We start from the raw sequence: 20,331 nt of genomic DNA, 5'->3' as shown, positions 1-20,331 counted from the left end.
CGGCGCGCGCGGGGCCGCGCTGCGCCACGAGGCCTCCCCGGCCCGCGGCGCGTCCCGGGCGGCAGCAGGGCCACAACCGGGCCCGTGCGCGTCACGTCTGGGTCGCGGCCGCTCCCCGCCCCGGAAGGACAAGTGGGCTCTGGGAAGATGGCAGCGGTGGCGGGAGCCGCGGGGTCAGCTCCTGTGTGTGTGCTAGTGCTGGGCATGGCCGGCTCCGGAAAAACTACCTTCGTGCAGGTGAGAGGCTGCGGAACTCGCGAGGGGCTGCGGGGAGTCGCCGGCTGCCGCCGGGGCTACCCCCCTGCCCAGCGGGACCTGATGTCCCCCCGGTGTCTCCGCAGCGCCTGGCCGCCCATTTACACGGGCAGCGCTGCCCTCCGTACGTGATCAACCTGGACCCTGCCGTGCACAACCTGCCTTTCCCCGCCAACATCGGTGAGTGCTGCGCCCTGCGGGACGGGCGGGCCCGGGCCGGAGGAACGGCCTGGAGTCCGCCAGGAGACAGCAGGGACGTGGGGCCTTAAACAGAGAGAACCGGTTCGCGGACAGTGCTCTTCTTGTGTTCCGCGGAAGCGAATACGTGAGGCCATACAAGCTGGGCTGCTTGCATTCCCTTAAGAGAGTCCAAGTTCTAATAAAAGAAAGACTTGGAGTATTTTTTTTCCTTTTTTTTTTTTTTTTTTTTTTATTTATTTGTAGCTCTTTTTTCCAAACAGTCGTTACTGTGGGTACTTTTAGAACCAAAGCCATTCTTCCAATGCATTTGTACATTTTTAATATCGTCTGTTGTGATTGGAGCTGTTTGGGTTCTGGAGGCTTTTTTTTTTATCAGTGATGAAAGGATTAGCAGATTTGCTCTGGTTCCCTGCATACACATATGCTATCAACAAAGAGCTTTAAAGCACTTCAAAAGACACGAATTTTAGAGAAAACATTTTAGCAATAGAACAGATCTTATGTTTAGCTGTTCCAAAGAGCATACCAGTCCCTAGTTTCGTGACAATCTTGTCTCTTACGCTCTGTGAAGTATGGCAGCCAGCCTCTCCAAAGGATAAGAATGACAGTGCAGGTACACAAGTCGTTCTGCTGCTGCAGCCAGAGGAACGACTGGGGTGTCTGTTCCACTGGTGGACCTCTAGCAATACAGACAGATAGGTAGGTATGCTTTGTTAGCTGATGTTGACCAGATGGGGGTTGAAAAACTGCTTATATGTCTTTCCACCCTAGATATCAGGGACACCGTGAAGTACAAAGAAGTTATGAAACAGTATCCTTTTTTTGTCTGAATAATGATATTTAAAATTCAAGCTTTTGAAAATAGTCTGTCGTATGCACACTGTGGTGAAGGGACAGGAGGTGGAGGGAATCACAGTAATCCAGAGTGTTGAATGAAGATCAAGGAGTTTTGACTGTGTATTTCTTGCATGTAATATTAGGAATGTGTGTTTGACAAGATTTGTTACTTCTTAGGTAATTTTCTCCTGTGCTAAAAATGATTCTTTCTAACAGCAAGTTTTTACAAGCAATAGGGACTCTGCCTATGTAGATTTTTTTATTTTTTTTCAGTTGTTCTTTCAAAGAACTTGTATCTTCTGTTAGTGGTTTGTTTTTTTGTCTGTTTGGTCTTTTGTGGAAGCCAGCAGCCTTTTCCCCATGTTTTAATTAGTCTAATTGTATTTGTCATAAACAAATCTGTAAATTCCTACTTGCCTGTAGTAGTAGATGGAGAAAACTATTTCTCCATTTAACCATAATCAAAGTACTGTTGTCTCTGAATCTCAAAGACTTTGGAGTGTTTGCTCTTGCTCACAGTGTTGGTGAGTGTAGTGCAGTAACATTTTACACTGAAGTGCCTGCACTTCCAGAGGGATGTGGAGGTCTTTGGTCTCTTATGTAATAGCTTGTGCAGAAGGAGGTGATACACAGTCTTTGGTTTTGACTTGCAAGTATGACTCTTAAATTTAATATTTTAGACAAGAATAAAGGTGGTGTGGGATAGGATTCTTGACTTTGAATGTTGTTTGATATGGGGTTACCAGTAAAACATCCTAAATATAAGTTTCAAATTAATATGTAAGTGCATTATTTGCTTCAGTGCATCTGTTAGCCATTGCTGGAGTTTCTGTGTCTTGTTAATAAGGGCTTAAGAAGGATGTTTAGCTTCATGTTTGGATAATGAGAGTAGTGATAGAGAAGACAGTATGTTATGAGTCAATGCTGATTCCTGTGCAGTTAAAGCAAAAATGGCAAGGAGAAGCCACGTAGCCTCTCTTCCTGCTGTCAATTGCACGTGTTTGGGTAAGAGAGTATTTGTTACTCTGCTGAATGACTTAGAAGATGTAATTGTGTATTGGGGCTATTGTCTCTTAATTTCAAGGTATCCAGCATGCATATGTTGTCAGAGTTGACAAACGTGACTTCTGGGGTCTGCATAACCATCTGTTTTCCTAAATGAAGCATCAGATATGGGCTGGGCCCCAATGGCGGAATAGTGACCTCTCTCAATCTCTTTGCTACAAGATTTGACCAGGTACAAGGTTATTTCTATGTGGTGTTCCTATGATGTGCTGGAGCCGGGGGTTGGGAGTTTGTGTATGTTGAATCTCAGAGGACACTGTGTTTGGTTAGCCTTCTGATATTTCTGGGGAGTTATTCTCCATACAGAACCAAGCATTCATATGAGAGATCTCAGTTTTTCAGCTTTTTTAAAAGTGTGATTAAGAAGTCACATGTAACTGAAGAACATTCTTCAGTCTTTGTATAGGACGGTTGTTGCACCATGTTTCCTATAAAATCTTTCATGTGAATGCTCTGGTTTTGAAGAATGAAAGCTCACTTCTGGAAGCCTGTTAAATTTTCCTGGGGTTATTTGGTAAGTGACAGTCCTCCTAAATCATAGCACTAAATCAGCTCTGGCTGGGGTCTGATGTCGGATTTTGAGACAGTGTCTTGGTGAAAAGGCAGGGAACTACTGCCTTTAGTCAGGTACTAATTTCTTCAGTCAAGTACTAGAACACACAGAAAATCAAGGTTGTCTTTGACTTATGCAGGGTCTGAGCATTTTTCACCCCTTGTTAGTAGGGCATTTTCACACTCTGAAAAGCATAGAGACTTTAACCTTTTGATATTCACCTGCAGCTGTGCAAATTAATGTAGTTTCTGCTATGAAATGAAGATTAAAGTTTCCTGTTGTGAGCCTAAATACAAAATATACTTCTGCCTTTTCAATCAGGTGATGAAGTTTATTGAAAAAAGACAGAACGCATCCAAGTAAGTACATTCTACTGAGTTGTGCTTTTCTGGGATCATTGTGGGAAAATCACAAAATTCTACAAAGCTTCTCTGAATGTTTTCTAGTTGTTTTTTTCAGCCTTAGTGGAAATTTTATGTGGAAAAGGGCATAGAATGGATAAACAAGATTTTCTTTGGATACATAAAAAAAAAAAGCCCGCTTATTATCCTGCTTTCCTTGTCTTACATTTTCTCTCACACACTGTTCAGATAGGCAGCAATTAATTCTTTTTCTGAAGATTTTGCACTGCTGTCTGTCAAATTGACACCTTCATCTCATAAGAGTACATGTTTCTTAGTTACAGAATTCACACAGGAGATTTTCAGGCATGCCCATAAATCTCATTAGTGTTTGGGAGAAGCTTTTCTCATCTGTTATAGAATAATCATGTCATTTGCCATTGTATGCTGGTAATAATCTAGTCAGAACAGGACCTTGTGCTTAACTAATTTTACCTTATTGTTGTTTGGGGGTAACTTCTTACCAGGTATGTTATTATTGACACACCAGGGCAAATTGAGGTATTTACTTGGTCAGCATCGGGAACCATCATAACTGAGGCCTTGGTAAGTGCTTTTGACATGACTGGACAGTGAAGTTGTGGGAATGACTTGGCTGTTGAGCAGTGAGCTTCTAATTACATTGTCTTTTACTTTGTATTCCCAGGCTTCCTCTTTTCCTTCAGTTGTTGTCTATGTGATGGACACCTCTCGCAGTACTAACCCTATCACTTTTATGTCCAACATGCTGTATGCCTGCAGGTAAGAAAAGCTGTAAATGCAGCCTATCTGCTTCAACTACTGTGTCTGTTTAATCGTTATTTTTAATCATGGAACGGTTTGGGTTTAAAGGGACCTTTAAAGGCCATCTAGTCCATTCTCTCTTCCATGGGCAGGGACACCTTCCACTAGACCAGGTTGGTCCAAGCCTCATCCAACCTATCCTTGAACATGGATGGGGCAATGTCTCTTCTAGCTTAAAACCATTATCCCTTTTCTTATCACTACGAGCCTTGGCAAAAGGTCACTCTCCATTTTTCTTATAAACCTCTCCGTATACTGAAAAGCTGCAATAAAGCTTCCCTGAAGCCTTCTCCAGGCTGAACAATCCCAACTCTCTGGCCCATCTTCATAGGAGAGTCCTTCCAGTCTTCTAATGGTTTACATGGCCTCTTGTGGGCTCACTTTACGGGTCCACGTCTTCCTTGTACCATGGTTTCCAGAGCTGGGTGCGGTGCTCCAGGTGGGATGAGAACAGAGTAAAAAGGGAGAATCACCCTCCTCACCCTGCTGCCCATTCTGCTGTTGATGCAGCCCAGGGTATGGTTGGTTTTGCACTTGGGTGTCTCATATCCACTTAATCTACTGGGTTGGTTATTCTCTTAGTGATTCTCTCTTTGAAAAAGCAGAGTAATTTAGGTGCCAGTGGATATTTGGAGGTCATTGGCTCAGAACTCCCACTGAAAGTATTAAATAATCCATGAGACCATGGTGTCATGAATGCTGATTACAAATAGATTTAACATTGCCTATTGCTTATAAACCCATTTATCTGAGATGTATCAAGATAGCCTAGTTTAAGTTCCTTCTTGTAAACACATACTTTCTTATTCTAATTTTTAATGTTATTGATACTTTAAGAGATTCTTCAAGATTTGTTTTGAGTTCAGCATAGCAAAGAGTTCTTGATTTATTGCATTCTTTCTCATACATGAATTTATCTGTTTTCTTTCATGTTAAATCAGGGACTAAATACCTATAGAATGATCAGCATATCTAGAGCTGTCGTAATTCATGGTAAATGTTGGTAAAAGGTTTCAAAAACCCTTGCAATCCTTGCATCAAGGTCAGGAGCTGTATCACTGTAATAGCATGCAAAATGTCTTATTGTGTGCTGCATTTTCTGACACTAGTTTGAGCAAAAGGTGATAGCACATATACAGTGAAATTAATATGTGAACTCTTGTGTCAAGGTAGTTTTTCTTTATTGATGCTCTGTTATTTAAATTTGTCCCTTAGTTCACAGTCTCTCAGAACTCGAGGTCTGAGTCAAATGCAGAATGCAAAGGGAGTTAAAAACTGAGAGTCATAGAAAATGTTAACGAAAATAAACTGCGCGTGTCAGAGATTTTCTGTCTCACAGACATGTGCTTACATCTTGGGGAGGCATATTTTGTTCAACAATTGTAAGCAGGACATGGGTGAAAATTACATTTGATTGGTGCAGAGGAAAATAATTATGTTTTGATGTCAAATGTATTCAGTTTTGCACAAGTCTTGTCTGCCTTATGCTTAACTTGCTTTCTATTCTAGTGAGTTTTAAATTAATGTTAAAGTTTCATTTTGTATCTCCCTGCCCAGTATCCTGTACAAGACAAAGCTACCTTTCATCGTAGTTATGAACAAAGTAAGTTAAAGCTTTGGTTTCCATTTCCTAGTGGGACATTGTTCTGCTTAGCTTCTTTGGTGTGGTGTCTTTGTTTTACCACAATAATAGTTTTTTCTAGAAAAGAGAGAGACTGGAGGAGGCGGCTGCAGGCTGACAACCAAATCTAAAAGGGGTTTTTAATCTGGTATCCAAATGCACAAGCATAATCAGGGATGGGCAGTTGCACCCAAACCCTCACGTCAGATAGGATACCAACACTTCAAAACATGTTTGAGAACTTATGCCTGGGCTGTAGGGAAACTTAACCCTGTAACGTTAAAGGGAGGTCATTACGGAATCTGCTCTCACGCACCCTGTTTCCTCATGACATTTGTCATCTTCCTTATTGTTTCTACTCAGCAGCAGGCTGACTAGTGGAACACAGTGGGAATGGTGTAACACCTGCATGTTTTGAGGAAGGATTCCCACATATTGTACCAGGCAAAACTTAGCAAAAGATGTTTGATCCAGTATTTGCTGGGAGGCAGATGCTAAAGATATGCATCCACTGTCATGTAATGTGCTTACAGTCTTAAAGGAATGCTTTTAACAGCTGTCTCTTTAAACATAATCATTTCAGATATTAAAAGCATGCCATTAGATTTTTGGTGTGAGTGCTGCTCCCCACAGACATCATTTGTATTTGTATCCCCAACACAGCAAGCTCTCTGCACACATACACATTTCCCATAGGCCATGCCTTGACTGTGCCGTTTTCCCTTACACCAGCCGAGAAGTACTAGTGTCTGCTGTGCCCCAACTCCACCCATCTGCCCACTGACCCAAACCATGCTTTGATACCTGCTTGCTTTCTGAGCAAGGTTTTATATGCTGTTTTCTCTTTAATGCTAGATAATAATTTTAGAATAAGCTACAAAGCTGCTTTTTTTTTTTTTCCCCCCCATAGGAAAAGGCAAGAGGTAGGAAAATAATTCTCTCTTAAGAAAATACACCTTTTAAAAGACTGAAAGTGGGACTTGATCAGTGTATGTAAGGAAAGGTAGGCCCGAGGCTTAGGATTCATAACTTGAAACATCATTTTAATTTCATGTTTGCCTTTGCTAAAGAGCAAAGGCAACAGCATTTTAAGAATTTTTAACAAAATGTAATTAAATTGACTCTTGATATAAACGGAAGAATCCGAGCAACTGATACATGTGCAGTGACAAACAGATTTTAGAATTTTAAGATTTTCAGAGAGGAAAAAAAAAATTTGTAGAGGTGATTTTATTTTATTTATAGATTTCTAAGTACTCAGGCTTTGCCCCTTGGTGGATTCAGTTCTGTCTCAAATCTTGTGAGTAATGCTCGGCAATACTTTATCTTTCTCCTCCCCATTGGTGCAGGGAAATGAAATATATCAGAGTTTTAGGCACCTCATATTGTGCTAAGAGTGGATATGCCTGTGGTAAGATATTTATGAAACTTTTTAATAGACTGCATATGAATCCATGTAAAACTGGAACCATCTCACCTGTTTGTGTCCATTGTCTTGCACTGAGTTTGGGTTGTGACTTCTGTGGGTCACAACATAGCTCACGTTTATAGAGACCCCATCCATGGGCTGCTACCCAGTGTGGAAGTGGCACTTGCTGCCCCAGCCCCCAAGCAATCAGGAAAGCTTGGGATTTCAGTGAGGACTGCTCTTGTCTGGCCTCAGTCATATGATCTCCTATTTACACTGTAAACTTTATGGTACAGTATGCAATTCTTGAGTGCTCCTTTGCAATAAATCATAGAAGGCTTTAGACCTGCGATTGTTTCCTTAAGCATTTGTTTCCTTCTTAAGCCTGAGTGGTTGTTTGTCTTCTTTTCAGGTATTCACGTAGTTGGTTTGATAAAAGCAGAACTTGAGAAACTTCAGACCAGGGCTGAGTTTTGAAAAGTTTAACATTTTGAAAATTAGCTTAACATGGATTTTTTATTTGCCCACTTAACAGCCTATGGCTAAGATTATTACTTCTGAATATTTTCCCTTCTCCTTCCAGACTGACATAATCGACCATAGTTTCGCAGTGGAATGGATGCAGGACTTTGAGACTTTTCAGGATGCCCTGAATCAAGAGACCTCCTATGTCAGCAACCTGACTCGTTCTATGAGTTTAGTGTTGGATGAATTTTACAGTTCACTGAAGGTAAGAATCTTCTTTTTGTTTATTACCTCTCATAAAAGCCTGGAGAAAAGAAAGCTCAAGAATAATGTTTATGATGTAGGGTAGGAGTAGAGTGTAAGGAGGGCAAAAGGCAGACTGTTCACTGGTGCTCAGGGAAAGGAAAAGAGGCAATAGACACCAAGTGGAATACAGGAAGCTATGTTTAAACAGAAGAGGATTACTTAATTTTTACTGATTGAGCACTGGAACAGATAGTCCAGAGAGACTCCCATCCTTGGAGACAGACAAAGTCGTGAGCAACCTGTTCTAGTTAATTCTGCTTTTTGAGCATAGAAGTTGGACTAGATGATCTCCCGAGTTATCATCCAATCCTAACCATTCTGTCCTTCTATAAAGGGTCTTTGCCCTTTTCTGCCCTTTTGAACTGTAATCTGTTGGTGGCCTATGTTGAGGATTTTCTAATTTGGATACAATAACTTTAGTAACTTGTCACGCTGCGTGGCAGCCCTGAATAATTTCATACTGGATTGTGATTAATGATGAGGAGAAAGCGAAGATAGGCTGGTAAGAGGTAGCATTTTTTTTTGCAGCATTTCCTGTCTGAAGTAATTTTCCTTTTTCAGAAAGTGTCTAGTACAGTTGTGCAGTTTAGTACACAGGAAGAATGGAAAGAATCTCAAACCCAAACAATCACCCTCTCCTTCCCACCCTCCCCATATTTGCTTGGGCAAGAAGTTGGAGGATTTTTTCTCACTTAACCAGGTTTTGAGAGGACAAAGCATTCAGTTCCTCAGGAAACCGTATGCATTGAAGGCTGTTACTGTTCCCATAGTCTGGGCTAAAAGTTTCAGTTAATTGTTTTTGTCACCAGCTTTTACTTAAGAAAAAGCAAGCCTTCTTGGCTTTATGAGTATTAAAAGAAAGACAATTAAAATAAGTGATTCCATTCAGATAGATAGTGTAGCCAGAGCAAAAATACTGTGTTCTATGCAGAAGAATATACAGAATTTCAGAAGGTGTTGTAGTGGTGCCATATACAGAATTAAAGTACTTCCTGTTCCTTATTTGTTAATTAGATCATATTCCTCTGCACGTCAGAGCGCTGGACCGGACAGCAGGTCATATGATGGTCGTAGCATAGACTGCACCTTGCACTTAAATGCAGGGAAAGTATAAATATTAACATATGTCAGTATTTTAATACTTAAAATCTTTTGGAGAGCTGTCTTATGTTTGCTGTATTAATGATTAAGTCCAAGGCTGTACTGCAAAAGGTCTTCATTTTGAAAATGAGTAGTTGAGTCTGTCTGGTTTTTGTAAAAGAGGAAGAATTTTTGTTAGAAGATGATAGATTCTGGATGGTAATAGTCCTAATGAAATGTATTTTTAGGTAATTGATTTAATACAGGCATAACAAATGGTCAGAAATGTAATGATAGACAGGTTCAAATTAAGGAGATGTGTTTGTTGAATGTATTGCCATAGTAACTGATGAAATTCTCCACCTCTTGCTGTTCTGGGGTTAGCTGTGGACTTTTTAAAAAGTGATGTGGCTAAATACAAAGTATTACATGTAATTTCAGAGCCAGAAGGTCAGTTGTTGTCTATTTTGCTGTCTAATTCTAGTACACTGATATATACTAAATATTTATAACCCCTAGTGCAGATTGGATTATTAAGAGTAAACACGTAAGCAACAGAAAGACCTGACTTTCTCTTGAAATGTCCAACTTGTTGCAAAAACCCAAACCCACTTCCCCAAAGAAAAACCCCCCCAAAATACTGCAACAACTCACCAAACAGAAAACCAGCAACAACCAAAAAACAGAGGTAACAACATGAACAGCAAGTGGAGAAAGAGTTTGAAAGCAGCATGGATAGAAGCAGAAGTATTACAGCACATTCTGATGCTGTTTAGACCAGTAATATTTGTTGGTTTTTGTTTTTTTATTAGGAACTGGTTCAGTTACTCTCCAGTTCTGGTGTGTGGTTTCTTTTGCAGGTGGTTGGTATTTCTGCAGTGCTCGGCACAGGACTGGATGAGTTCTTTACCCAGCTTTCTAAAGCTGTAGATGAATATGAGAGGTGAGGGGATAGTTAACCCAGTGAACACAGCCTGAAGGTATTGATTTGTAACTCCTTTGATTTGAAGGATTCTACACTTTCCGTGGTCAAGGTGGTTTAGGGTTTCTAATAAACTCAAGCGTCAGCATAAAAAAAAGGCAGCGTAAAGGAACTATTCAGAGGTGAATTTTTTGTGTTTGCTGTTCAGTGAAAAAGTAAAAGCTATCTGTGCCATCAAATATGTGAAGTAATATTTTTTCTCTAATTCCATACAGTGATCAAGGTTTGAACTCTTGCTGTTTCAATGAAGTATGTTCACTTATTTTGCATCCATTGGTTTCAGAATCCAAATTTGGGTAAAAAGTACTGTTAGTCCTTCTGAAATGTCTCTCAAACATGAAAGCCTAGAAAAAATTTTTTGGGAATAGAAGGAAGAGATGTTCCTTACTTAATGTAAATCATGTGTTGATTCAAACTGAATGCACTCTTATCTTTTCAGAGAGTATCGTCCAGAATATGAGCGCCTGAGAAAAACACTAGTAAGTGTTTTTAGCTATTGTACACCCAGATAGTGTATCTTGAGATCACTTTTATGTACACAATTGCCTTTATGTTGAGAGGGTCTAACATTTCATTTACTAGTGTCATACTATGAATACATTCATTTCATACTCAGTGTCGGAAAACTCCCGTCCTGAAGAAGTCTGCCTTTTTTTTTCTAGATGTGGTGGAGGTTATCTTTACAAGAATAAAGATGTTTTATAAGACACATATTGTTTGCTGCCTTAGTGCTAGTATTTGAGCTAATTGTGAGAAATGCTTGGGAAATAGTTTTGTATCTCACATTCAGAAGGATAGAGAGTTCTTGAAAATAAATTCTCAAGTGATTGGTTGAGGCTATCCTTGTATCTTTCTGTACCAGTGAAGTGTACTGGTTTGACTTAGACAGTAACAGAGACTGATTTGCAGTGTGAAAATCAGCTCTTCTCACCTTGAGTCCTGGCTGTCCAAAGGACAGTTCTCTGCAGGCACAGATCCACTGAATTTGGCTTCCTGATGCTTCTGAAAATGTTCAAGAAGTCCACCATATTGGAGGTTGCTGTCCATGTTTGGTCAAAAATTCTGTGTAACCTTAGTTGTAATGTAAGATCTGCTTAGTGAATGGCACTCTGGCTGGGGGACAGACTGCTGGGTTTAGGTGAGGTTACTTTTCTACTGATGTTTTAAATGTTCTCAGAATCCACACGTAACTCTTTATCTACAGGAGGAAGCTCAAGAGAAACAAAAGAGAGAGCAACTGGAACACTTGTGGAAGGACATGGGCAGTGTGTGTGTGCAAGGCAGTACACTGGCAGGTACCTCACCAGGAAGATTAAGTTCACTGCAGAAGTTTTCTAAAGAGTGTTGAAGAGTTTGTGTTGAGTAGAGCTTCTCTGTTCCCACACCAAAAGTGTGAAAGCAGCTCCATGTTAGAGGAGCTGGGCTTCAGTTTCTGTGGGATTGGCTGCACTTAGCTCTTCTTGTGTCTGAGACAGGCATGGAAAAAACCCTGATGTGTAGCTAAAGTAGCAGACATACTAAAAATAATGAAGTACTTTAGAAAAGGTAAAACAGATTGAATACAGGAAAGCTGTGCTGTTGGCAGCACTGTTCCTTACATGAGGTATGTGCTGATGAAGACTGCTCTGTGTCTTTGGGATCCACAAACAGTTTTCTGTCCTTTCAGAGCAAGTGTTAGTTGTTGTGTTTTTGTGCAGATAGAAGTTGTCAGTGTTAATAATAACTTACCTTTAGCAAGCTGGTTTGTGTACAGCCGTTTCTTTTCCCTTCAAGGACCTGATGATGCTTCTGCAATGGGTCCCTCTGAGCTAATCCTGACACGAGGAACTCTCAACGAAGAGGAAGAAGAGAGGGAGAGTGATACTGATAACATTGACCATGAAGGTGAGGGAATGAGGCCTGAAAGCTGCCCATCTAGGCAGGAATCCCCCTCTGTATTTCATTACCTGGATGGACTGTAAAGAGAGCCTAGAAAACAAGCAAACATTCAGTTGTATATAAATATATGTGTCAGAATCCATAGCAGAAGCCCAGCTGCAATGTTTGGTCTAGGGCTATCACTCTCCAACCTTCGTGAGAGTTCAGTTGTAAATTTTCTATTTAAGTAAATAATAGGTGTATAACACAGATAAACCAGAGAACTTGTTAGGCTTGAGGCACACAGTTACCTCAGAACCTCAGCACAGCTGTTTTATCATCTTTTTGACCTTACAGTTTTGCCCCTGGCTCTCTGCTTTTGCTGTGACCATGATCTTGGAGCCATCTTCTAAGTTCCTGGAGGGTGATTTTTCCCTTCTGTAGCTCACAGACTTAATCTTCATTCTTTTCCTGTTCCACTGATGTTTAGCATCACTTATTTCCTTTGCCCTGTCATGTAGCTGAAGATCCAACAGATGTTATATGTTAATGTTGTTCTGACTATTCTGACTCTAACTTTTGTCAGTAACAGAAGCAGAATAGTGCTGAACTGTCGTTTCTTCCCCCCAGTGACTGAGGAGAGTCATGAAGAACCAGCCTTCAGAAACTTCATGCAAGACATGCGGATGAAATGCCAGAGAAAAAGCAACCCGAATGAATGAGACCTTCACAAACAGAAGGTTTGGGAGGAACAGCATAAAGAAACTTGCGTGGAACCATGTGTGAAGGCTTTTATTAGTTAACTGCTTCCTCTGACAGATTTTTATTTTTTCTTTCTGCAGTAACTGTTGGTCATGTGAGTTAAAGATCTTGAAGCCAACTGACTGCACATTTCACCATCTGCCACTGTGGCTCCCTGAAGCTGAAGGAATCAGATAGCAGTTTCTTTTCCTCCAGATTCTTCAGATCTACCTGTTGAGAGCCTAGATTTCAAGCTCCAACAGCATTAGTATCTACAGCACTAGCTGCTCCCCAGAAACACGTTCATTTGTGTGTGCAGCCAGATGTCTGCAGCAGCCAGGGCACAAGTGATGCTGTATTGAACTTTATCAATCTACTTACTGTTTGATGGTTTGGTTTTCATTAAATATATTTTATGTACTAACAAATGTATGATAATAATAGGAGATTTCATTTTACGCACTGTTCTGAAGTGAGACTTTTTCCTTGTGCTTGCAGCCCATCTGTATGGATGCACAGCAAATGCATCTTAATTACATTATACAGACATCTTACAGATGCCTCCTAGGAAAATCCTGAGTAAAGAAAGTTCCCAGGAGGGAAAGTAATAAAAAGACTCTAGCCTGATTTGGCTGAGAACAGAAATACACGTGGTTATGTACTGGCTGCATAAATCCCTAGGTTATTCTAAGCAAATGCATTTCCATAGATGAGTGACTACCTGGAATACAGGCAAGTGCTTGGAGACTAGCTAATACTTACTTTCCTGGTAAGCACCACAGGCACAGATGCTCACTTGCAGTTTAGCAGTCTGGACCCTGGAATCTTTGGGGTTTTTTTTCCACACAAAGCAGTGGCCTCACTGGATAGGTCTCCTGAGTGGAAATCTGGCATAGGGTCTGCTAGCACCAATCCCACATTGCTAGTGTGGAATACCACTCTGCTTTAATTTGTAAATCACTACTTCTCTTAGTGGATAAACCCTTCAACTTTACTTAAAATTCACAAAGTTCCAAACTGTGGCTACCAAGGTTTTACAGCAGCATGTCTGTGGTGGAATTCTGGAAAACGCAAAGTGTATGGTCCTATGGGAATGTTCACAAAGAACCACGCTGACCTAAGCTGTGACTACAGCCCAAAGGGAGATCCCTTCCCAACACCTCTGGCTGTGCTCAGTGTGTCCTGACAGTTCCCATGCTGACACAGAACAGGTTCCTCTGCCTGCTACCTTAGGAAGTATCCCTAAGGTGCCACAAAGAAAGGAGCTTCTAAGGGGCTCAGTGTCTTGGGATTCAGGGGGAAAAAAAATTTTCAGTCATTAGCACCTCACATTCCATCAGCATTGACAGCGAACGGCTTCAGTCTTGGGAAGACACGGGATAGTCAGATTTTACAGATCCTGGTGTCAGCTCTGCCTTGCTACAGGTACAGTCTAACAGGGAGAGGGAAGGAAACGTGTTTAGACAGACAGCCTGCTTCCAGAAAATCATCATAACCCTTAAAGCATTAAATAGAGCTATAAGAACTTCCAAAAGTGTTCATTTCCCTGCAGGCTCAGAGTGGCACGAAGTTGAAGTACAGGCTGGACCTGCCACGAGCAGACAATGTAAATGTAAGAAGTAGGAGCTACTTAGACTGTCTAATTCCATAAAACATTCTAAAATCAGGTTCCTGGGATATGATTGTCTCTGATTTTTTTAAATAATATCAATTCTAAATTTTCTACCCAGGTTTTTGTCTTTCCCTTGGATTCTTTTAATTGTTGTTTGAATTTGTAATTTTGGTATTGTAGAGACAATTCTACAATACCAATTCAATTTCTTTCCTTTGTTTCATTTCTCAAATTACCATTTTATCATCTGTTCCCTCCATTGCTATTCCCTTCATAAATACAGTGCCAGTGCATTACAAATAATACTTTCTCTTTTTATATCTTTCAGCGATTCCCATTTTTCATCTATTTTCTCCTACATTTTTTCCCACTCATACCAGTTAGCTATTGGCCAAGGGTTGAAGGTTTCATTAAGAAAACGTTGCCTTCACAGGTAATCTGCTAAGCCTTTTGTCTGTTTCTCTAAGTTCTTTGCCGTCCTGTCTTCAACTATACCAAAAATGTCATGAAACAAATGGGAGCTTCAGGCAAGCCCTGCCTTAGCCTCAGATTTTTGGCAACAGCTTAAATATAAGAAAGCACTCCTGTCCCGCATGTTCTAAGGATGGCAAATCAGGTCAATTTATAAAAGAAGTTATTTATTTGACAGGAGATAACAGACAAAAAGTCTTAATCAGAGTTACTACACAGTATAAACAAAGAAGAACTACTAGTAGATTACATAAAAGTATAATATCAAGGTACCTATTTTAAAACTAGCAGAAGAAAGTGTTGATTAGGAGTCAAATGGAATTTACCACCAAAATGACAATAATGTACACAGAATCCTTTCACTCAACGTCCAGAGGAGTAACCACAAAGCAGGCATCCCTGCTCTGGAGGGAAACTCCACACATTTACAGGGAATGAGCAGAAGACTTCTGCTTTGGGAAACTTTGGTGTATCTTTTATAGTTTGTCAAGTGAGGTGTCTGCCAGAAATCCAGTTTATCTTTCCCAATCTCATTTCCACAGTGAGGTGTTCATTGTCAACCTGGAGCATTGATCCCACGACACCAAACTAACTTGCTACACGACAGGTTGTCCTGTTTATTTCACCAGTTAACAAGCAGCAGATAAGCTCTTCTGGGGGCGATGTGCCCTGCTACAGGTGCACCTGTGTGGTGTAGAGCTCTCCCCTTCCCGGCTGTTCCGTGCAGTACAGAGCTGGCCACGACTGGCAGCGCGAGCCTGGGAAAGGGCAGTCAGCATTCCCAGGCTGGACTAATGCCTCCACGGGAGTGTGGCAGTGCCTGCAGAAGTGGAATGATGCTCCAGGCAGAATGGCAGCTCCTCCCCACCTGTCAGCACCATCAGGATTTTTAATGCCCCTGTCTTGACCTCTTGTTTCTAGAAGACAGGTGTCTGCTAGGGAGGGCAGGAACCTCCCTTGGGATGAAAGAATGTAGACCCCCTCCCTCCGAATTACTATAAATTTGAAATCAAGGGGCTTTCAGGCAGAGGTCTGGGGATAGGAATAACAGTTCTTTACTAGTATAACCAGGCAAACAAACAAACAATAACTACAGCATTAACAAGAACACAGAACCAGGGACCCCGGGACAGCTTTCTCGGCTGAGATGGGATGGGGGAGAGGTTTTGTTTTTCACAAACCCCTCGGGCAGTCAGTCCCGGTGCTCCTGCAGGGCTCTGAGGAACAGTCGGCTGGAAACAGCAGGGACGAGCTGAGATCCTGGGCTGGTGGATGAGGTAGAACAGCAGGGATGAGCTGAGATCCTGGGCCGGCGGCTGAGGTGGATCAGCAGGGATGAGCTGAGATCCTGGGCCGGTGGCTGAGGTGGATCAGCAGGGATGAGCTGAGATCCTGGGCCGGTGGCTGAGGTGGATCAGCAGGGATGAGCTGAGATCCTGGGCTGGGGGATGAGGTGGATCAGCAGCTCCGCGGCGGTGCCTGGCACTGCCACACGTCCCGGCAGGACAGGGGGTGCGAGGCCACCAGCAAAGAGGGGAGAAGGAGAAGAAGCAGCCGCTCCGTCTGGGTGATGGCGAAATTCCCTTCTCTCCACCGCAGCAGCTCCGCGACCCAGCACACGAACGTCCTTCCCCGAAGCCGAAGAAAAGCCAGCTAAAAACTGTCCCCACCCTCCTTTTCTGCCCCCTTCCCCCCCGCCGGGCCCGGCCACTCTTCTTCCTTTGTGAGCTCCCCTAAGTACCGGTAGTTAGGTTGTCCCAGCACATAATGGGTAAAAATTCCACCGGCCGGCCAGAACACAGAACAAAACAAAACAAAACAAAAAAAGACACCTAACCCTCAACACCTCTCATTATGTTTGCATTACTCACCACATGAGGAAACCCAGATAGAAGTCAATGATAGAAGGCCAAATTTAATGTGGCGTTATAAATTTCCTGTTTGGACACCACAGACACCTGTCCACAGGTTTCTACACACCTTGTGCCTCTGCCACCACCACCAGTCCTTACTGATCTCCAGTTCCCTGGAAAAGCTGCCCCAGTTTCAGTCTGTGCCAGCAACAACTGCAGCCTGGCTGAGCAGAAGGCATTGGCTGGACAGGTAAGAACCCTCACCTCGCTGCTTGCACTTTGAGTGAGATCCAGCTGCAAATTGAACTCTGGATACAGCCTCAAAATGTTATAGAAACAGACCTTTAAAATGACTCCAAAGGGCAACAGCTCCAGTGCCAGCTCTGTACCTGCACAAGTCCTTGTCCCAGCCCTGGTTCACTGGCACACAATAAATCCACAGTCACACAGGCTTTGCTTGCCAAGCTCCTAACCCAAACCCACGCCTTTCCTGCCTGCAGCTGAGAGAACTTTGACATAATATTAATAAATAACCTTTGCTGAGAGCAGTCACCACCCCAATCCTTCAAGATTTGAGAGGTTTTGTGGTGAATGGACCCAAATTCAAATCCTAAATTTAACTTTCTAACAAGTTTAGTTAGAAAGATACTGGACAGTAAATCATACAGATTTAAAAGTCTGTACAAGGTTTACAGCATAACTAACAATAAAAGTGTTTTAGCTGCCAGGAACCTAAAGAGCACTTTCCAAGGTTTCAGACTCTGTGACTGTCAGTTGTCACCTCTGCAATGTGTCCCTCATATGTCCTTTTCCCCATGAGAAGTTGGAGAGCTACTCTCAGTTTGCTTTTTAGAATCAGCTCCTAAATATCAATGTAACAGAACATTTCTGATGGTGAATAGCCTGAAGAAGAATGATTGAGAGTGGAAAGGATTGTATGCAAATGGCTGTTGTGGTTGGGGCTGGAATTACGGGCATAAAGATCAGTATAAATATATCAGAATTAATTACGCTATAAATTCAGATTATTTTGCAGATAATGGGAAATTACCAAAATGCAGGAAAAAATCAATGACCCTAAATAAATTACATTTCTGAATATGAAATGTCATAAAATTGATTTGCTAAAATTGCTAAAATTGATTTGAAGCTTAAACAGTCCACAAATAAAAGCACTAATAAGATGTTAGTAATGCATTCTCATCTGGATAAGAATTTTAGAGCTGGGTATCAGAGACCAAACCAAAATCAATATCTGTAATAACATATGGCCTTCTACTAGTAGATTGAAATAGAAAGACATTACAGTGAAGCAACAGATAGCAATGGCTAACACAGAGCTCTTGAGAAACAAGTCCTGTGGGCAGCAATATGTGGAAAGCAATTTATTGCCCTTTGAATTTTGAGGGTTTAGTTCACTGTCTCGTTTGGTAACCTTAGGAAATTGCTGAGATCATACTTAGTTTTAGTAAAATACCATTTGGAAAAGAATGAAGAAAAATACCAAATATCAAAGAGTGAAAACTAGAAAATGAGTAGTCTTACAATCAGTATAAAGGCTCTGGAATCACATATTTCAGACACATGCTTAAACAAAGGAAATAATGAGCATTGAAAGAAAAGAGAGCCCTGCACCATGTAGTTATGAATAAGAATTTTAGCAAACGGAATTTGATAAGGCTTAAAGTTTCTCAAGATGAAAATAAATTTCCAGTGAGCTTTAGGGAGAAGCCAGGCACACAGGAAACCATATATAAATAGAAATTGTGAAAGTAAGAATAGAAATAAATTACCACAGCGTATAACAAAGGAATTTTATAATGTCAGGTGTTGAGGATGATTGAGAGTGTTTCTGAGGCTTGGTGTAACACTGGGTCACAAAGTGGGCCAAAGTGGATCAGTTAGCTGAATTCTGATTCTGCCATTTCTGCAGCACCTAACCTATATATCAGCAGAATTAGGCCAATCCTCTGGGTTTTGCTTCTCATTCCATGCTCCAGAGCCACACTCCCTTTGTACCTGTTATAAATGAAATTAGAATTTTGACAACTAGGTCCCTTGAGTTAATAATAGTTTAATTAAAAACGAATACAATTTAGTGAATTGAATAGTAATTTGGAATAAAAGAATACAATTTAGCAAAAAAATTTACAATTTTCTTATATAATTTGCCAGTAATTAAGTATGATTAACGCATAAGCAAAACTGACCAGGGTATGGGGAGGGCTTCTCACCCCACCTCACGTACAAAACCGACCGGGGTACGGAGGGGGTTCCCCACCCTGCCCCACGTACAAAACAAAGCACTTCCAGCTAAACTCATATACCGTGTGCTTATACATATTAATTCATGTTTTCCGTCAGTTTCCTCCTATTTCCCATTTTTCTGACTTTATGTCACTTTTCCTCACAGCACACGCCTCACTTGTTATTAGGGGGTCTCCAGTCTTCTTTCGGGGTCTTTTGGCGAAGGCTTCTCCTCTTCCTCGTTGTCCTTTGGATAACCTTACAGGTTTGTGTGTGCGTACTAAGTACTGTGTTATGTAAGTCTAATTAGTCTAATTAGTCTTACATTTAATGAATTTTAGGCCCTTATGCCTAAAGTCGTTCTAATTTTGTCCATTTCAAGGTTGTTTTTGTCTTGGGACATCACTGATCTTCCAAACTCCATCCTGTACCTCAATTTAACACGTAACATCTGTAAAGGGGTACATCTGCCTTGTAACACCGATTCTTTTGATTGCTTCTGATAATAACTTTCCAAATAGTTACAATTTCGTTAGCACGAATCAATTCCATTTATTACACACTCTTCAGTGCTTTGTGCTTTGTTTTCCTATGATACTGGTTAATTTGTATGGGGCAGGTACCAGGCATGAGTGTCTTATTCTGAATCTATGCTGATGTAGAATCAGTCTGGGACTTGTCAGGCAACTTCTTACTCTTGCTCTTTTATTTTAGACTTTTCAGGCTATTAATGGTGGTGACCATGAAACTAGTGAGTGAACTAGAAGAGTTCACCAACCAAGACTTCAACAGGATTGATGTGAATGGTGATGACAGTAAGGTTCCTGCCTTTGTCATCCAGCTTAGGTAGTCTCTGTTCTACAGAGTTACATCCATTTCTTCCTTTCTTGATTGAACTTTGGGTCTTTTCATTTCATATTTTCTTTCTATTTGCCTTCTCAGCCAGTAATGCATTATGGACCAAAAAGGATTTTCCCCCCAGCATTATACATAATCAATGTGACAGGATTTGTTCTGTACTGAGTCTCAGCTTTGTCCTGTTCACATTTTTGGTACTGGTAAACTCCCCCCAGACAATGCTTTGCAGATTAATAACAAGCTCTCACTAAGTACAGACCCCAAGAGGAGAGAGGTTTTCAAACTTCCTTCAGGTCCAGCTTCCTCTGCTTGGTAACAAGGCAGAGAAGAGGGCAAGAACTTTGACATAGGTTTTAGTTTTTAGAGAAGAACATTTATCCAGGTGCCTGCAGTGTACCCTGGCATGAGAAGTGACTTACTGCTCTTTTTGAACATAACTTTCAGGAATAAATTTTTCATTTGTTGGCCCTTAAGTAGCTTAAGTACGTTCTGTAATTACCAATCACAGGCTAAAACAACCTGTTCCAGAAATCTTCAAAATATTTTGTGACTTGCACTAAACCTGTTCACTACGTTTTCAACTGGACACGTATTCCAAATCCATACTACAGTGCCTTATGGATACTGCTACTGAAGTCAAGGAGATTACTTAAATACAAAGAAAGCTTTACTGGTTTTCCTGGGGGGAATCTGAGCTCCCCGCAGCTGCAGCTGAGTGCTGCATGGAGTCTGGGC

The 20,331-nt window shown here is 41.3% G+C and overlaps 1 protein-coding gene across 1 annotated transcript; it reads left to right on the top strand.

Moving 5' to 3' along the window:
- The first annotated feature begins 36 nt into the window (after positions 1–36).
- GPN1 (GPN-loop GTPase 1) lies at positions 37–14,470 on the top strand. The gene is made up of 15 exons (XM_014261282.2): positions 37–237; positions 342–435; positions 1,228–1,267; positions 2,464–2,530; positions 3,233–3,270; positions 3,780–3,858; positions 3,959–4,053; positions 5,653–5,698; positions 7,708–7,854; positions 9,836–9,918; positions 10,397–10,436; positions 11,162–11,252; positions 11,731–11,841; positions 12,445–12,554; positions 12,657–14,470. The coding sequence occupies exons 1-14, from the start codon at positions 148–150 to the stop codon at positions 12,534–12,536; spliced, it is 1,113 nt and encodes a 370-aa protein (XP_014116757.1). The 5' UTR covers positions 37–147; the 3' UTR covers positions 12,537–12,554; positions 12,657–14,470.
- Positions 14,471–20,331: the final 5,861 nt, after the last annotated feature.

This window comes from Pseudopodoces humilis, chromosome 3 (assembly GCF_049639895.1).
Source record: "Pseudopodoces humilis isolate 2021_Gansu_Grassland_sample_001 chromosome 3, ASM4963989v1, whole genome shotgun sequence".
Taxonomy (NCBI): Eukaryota; Metazoa; Chordata; class Aves; order Passeriformes; family Paridae; genus Pseudopodoces; species Pseudopodoces humilis.
Note: the sequence above shows the minus strand (reverse complement) of the source record. Positions and strands in the feature narration are given on the sequence as shown.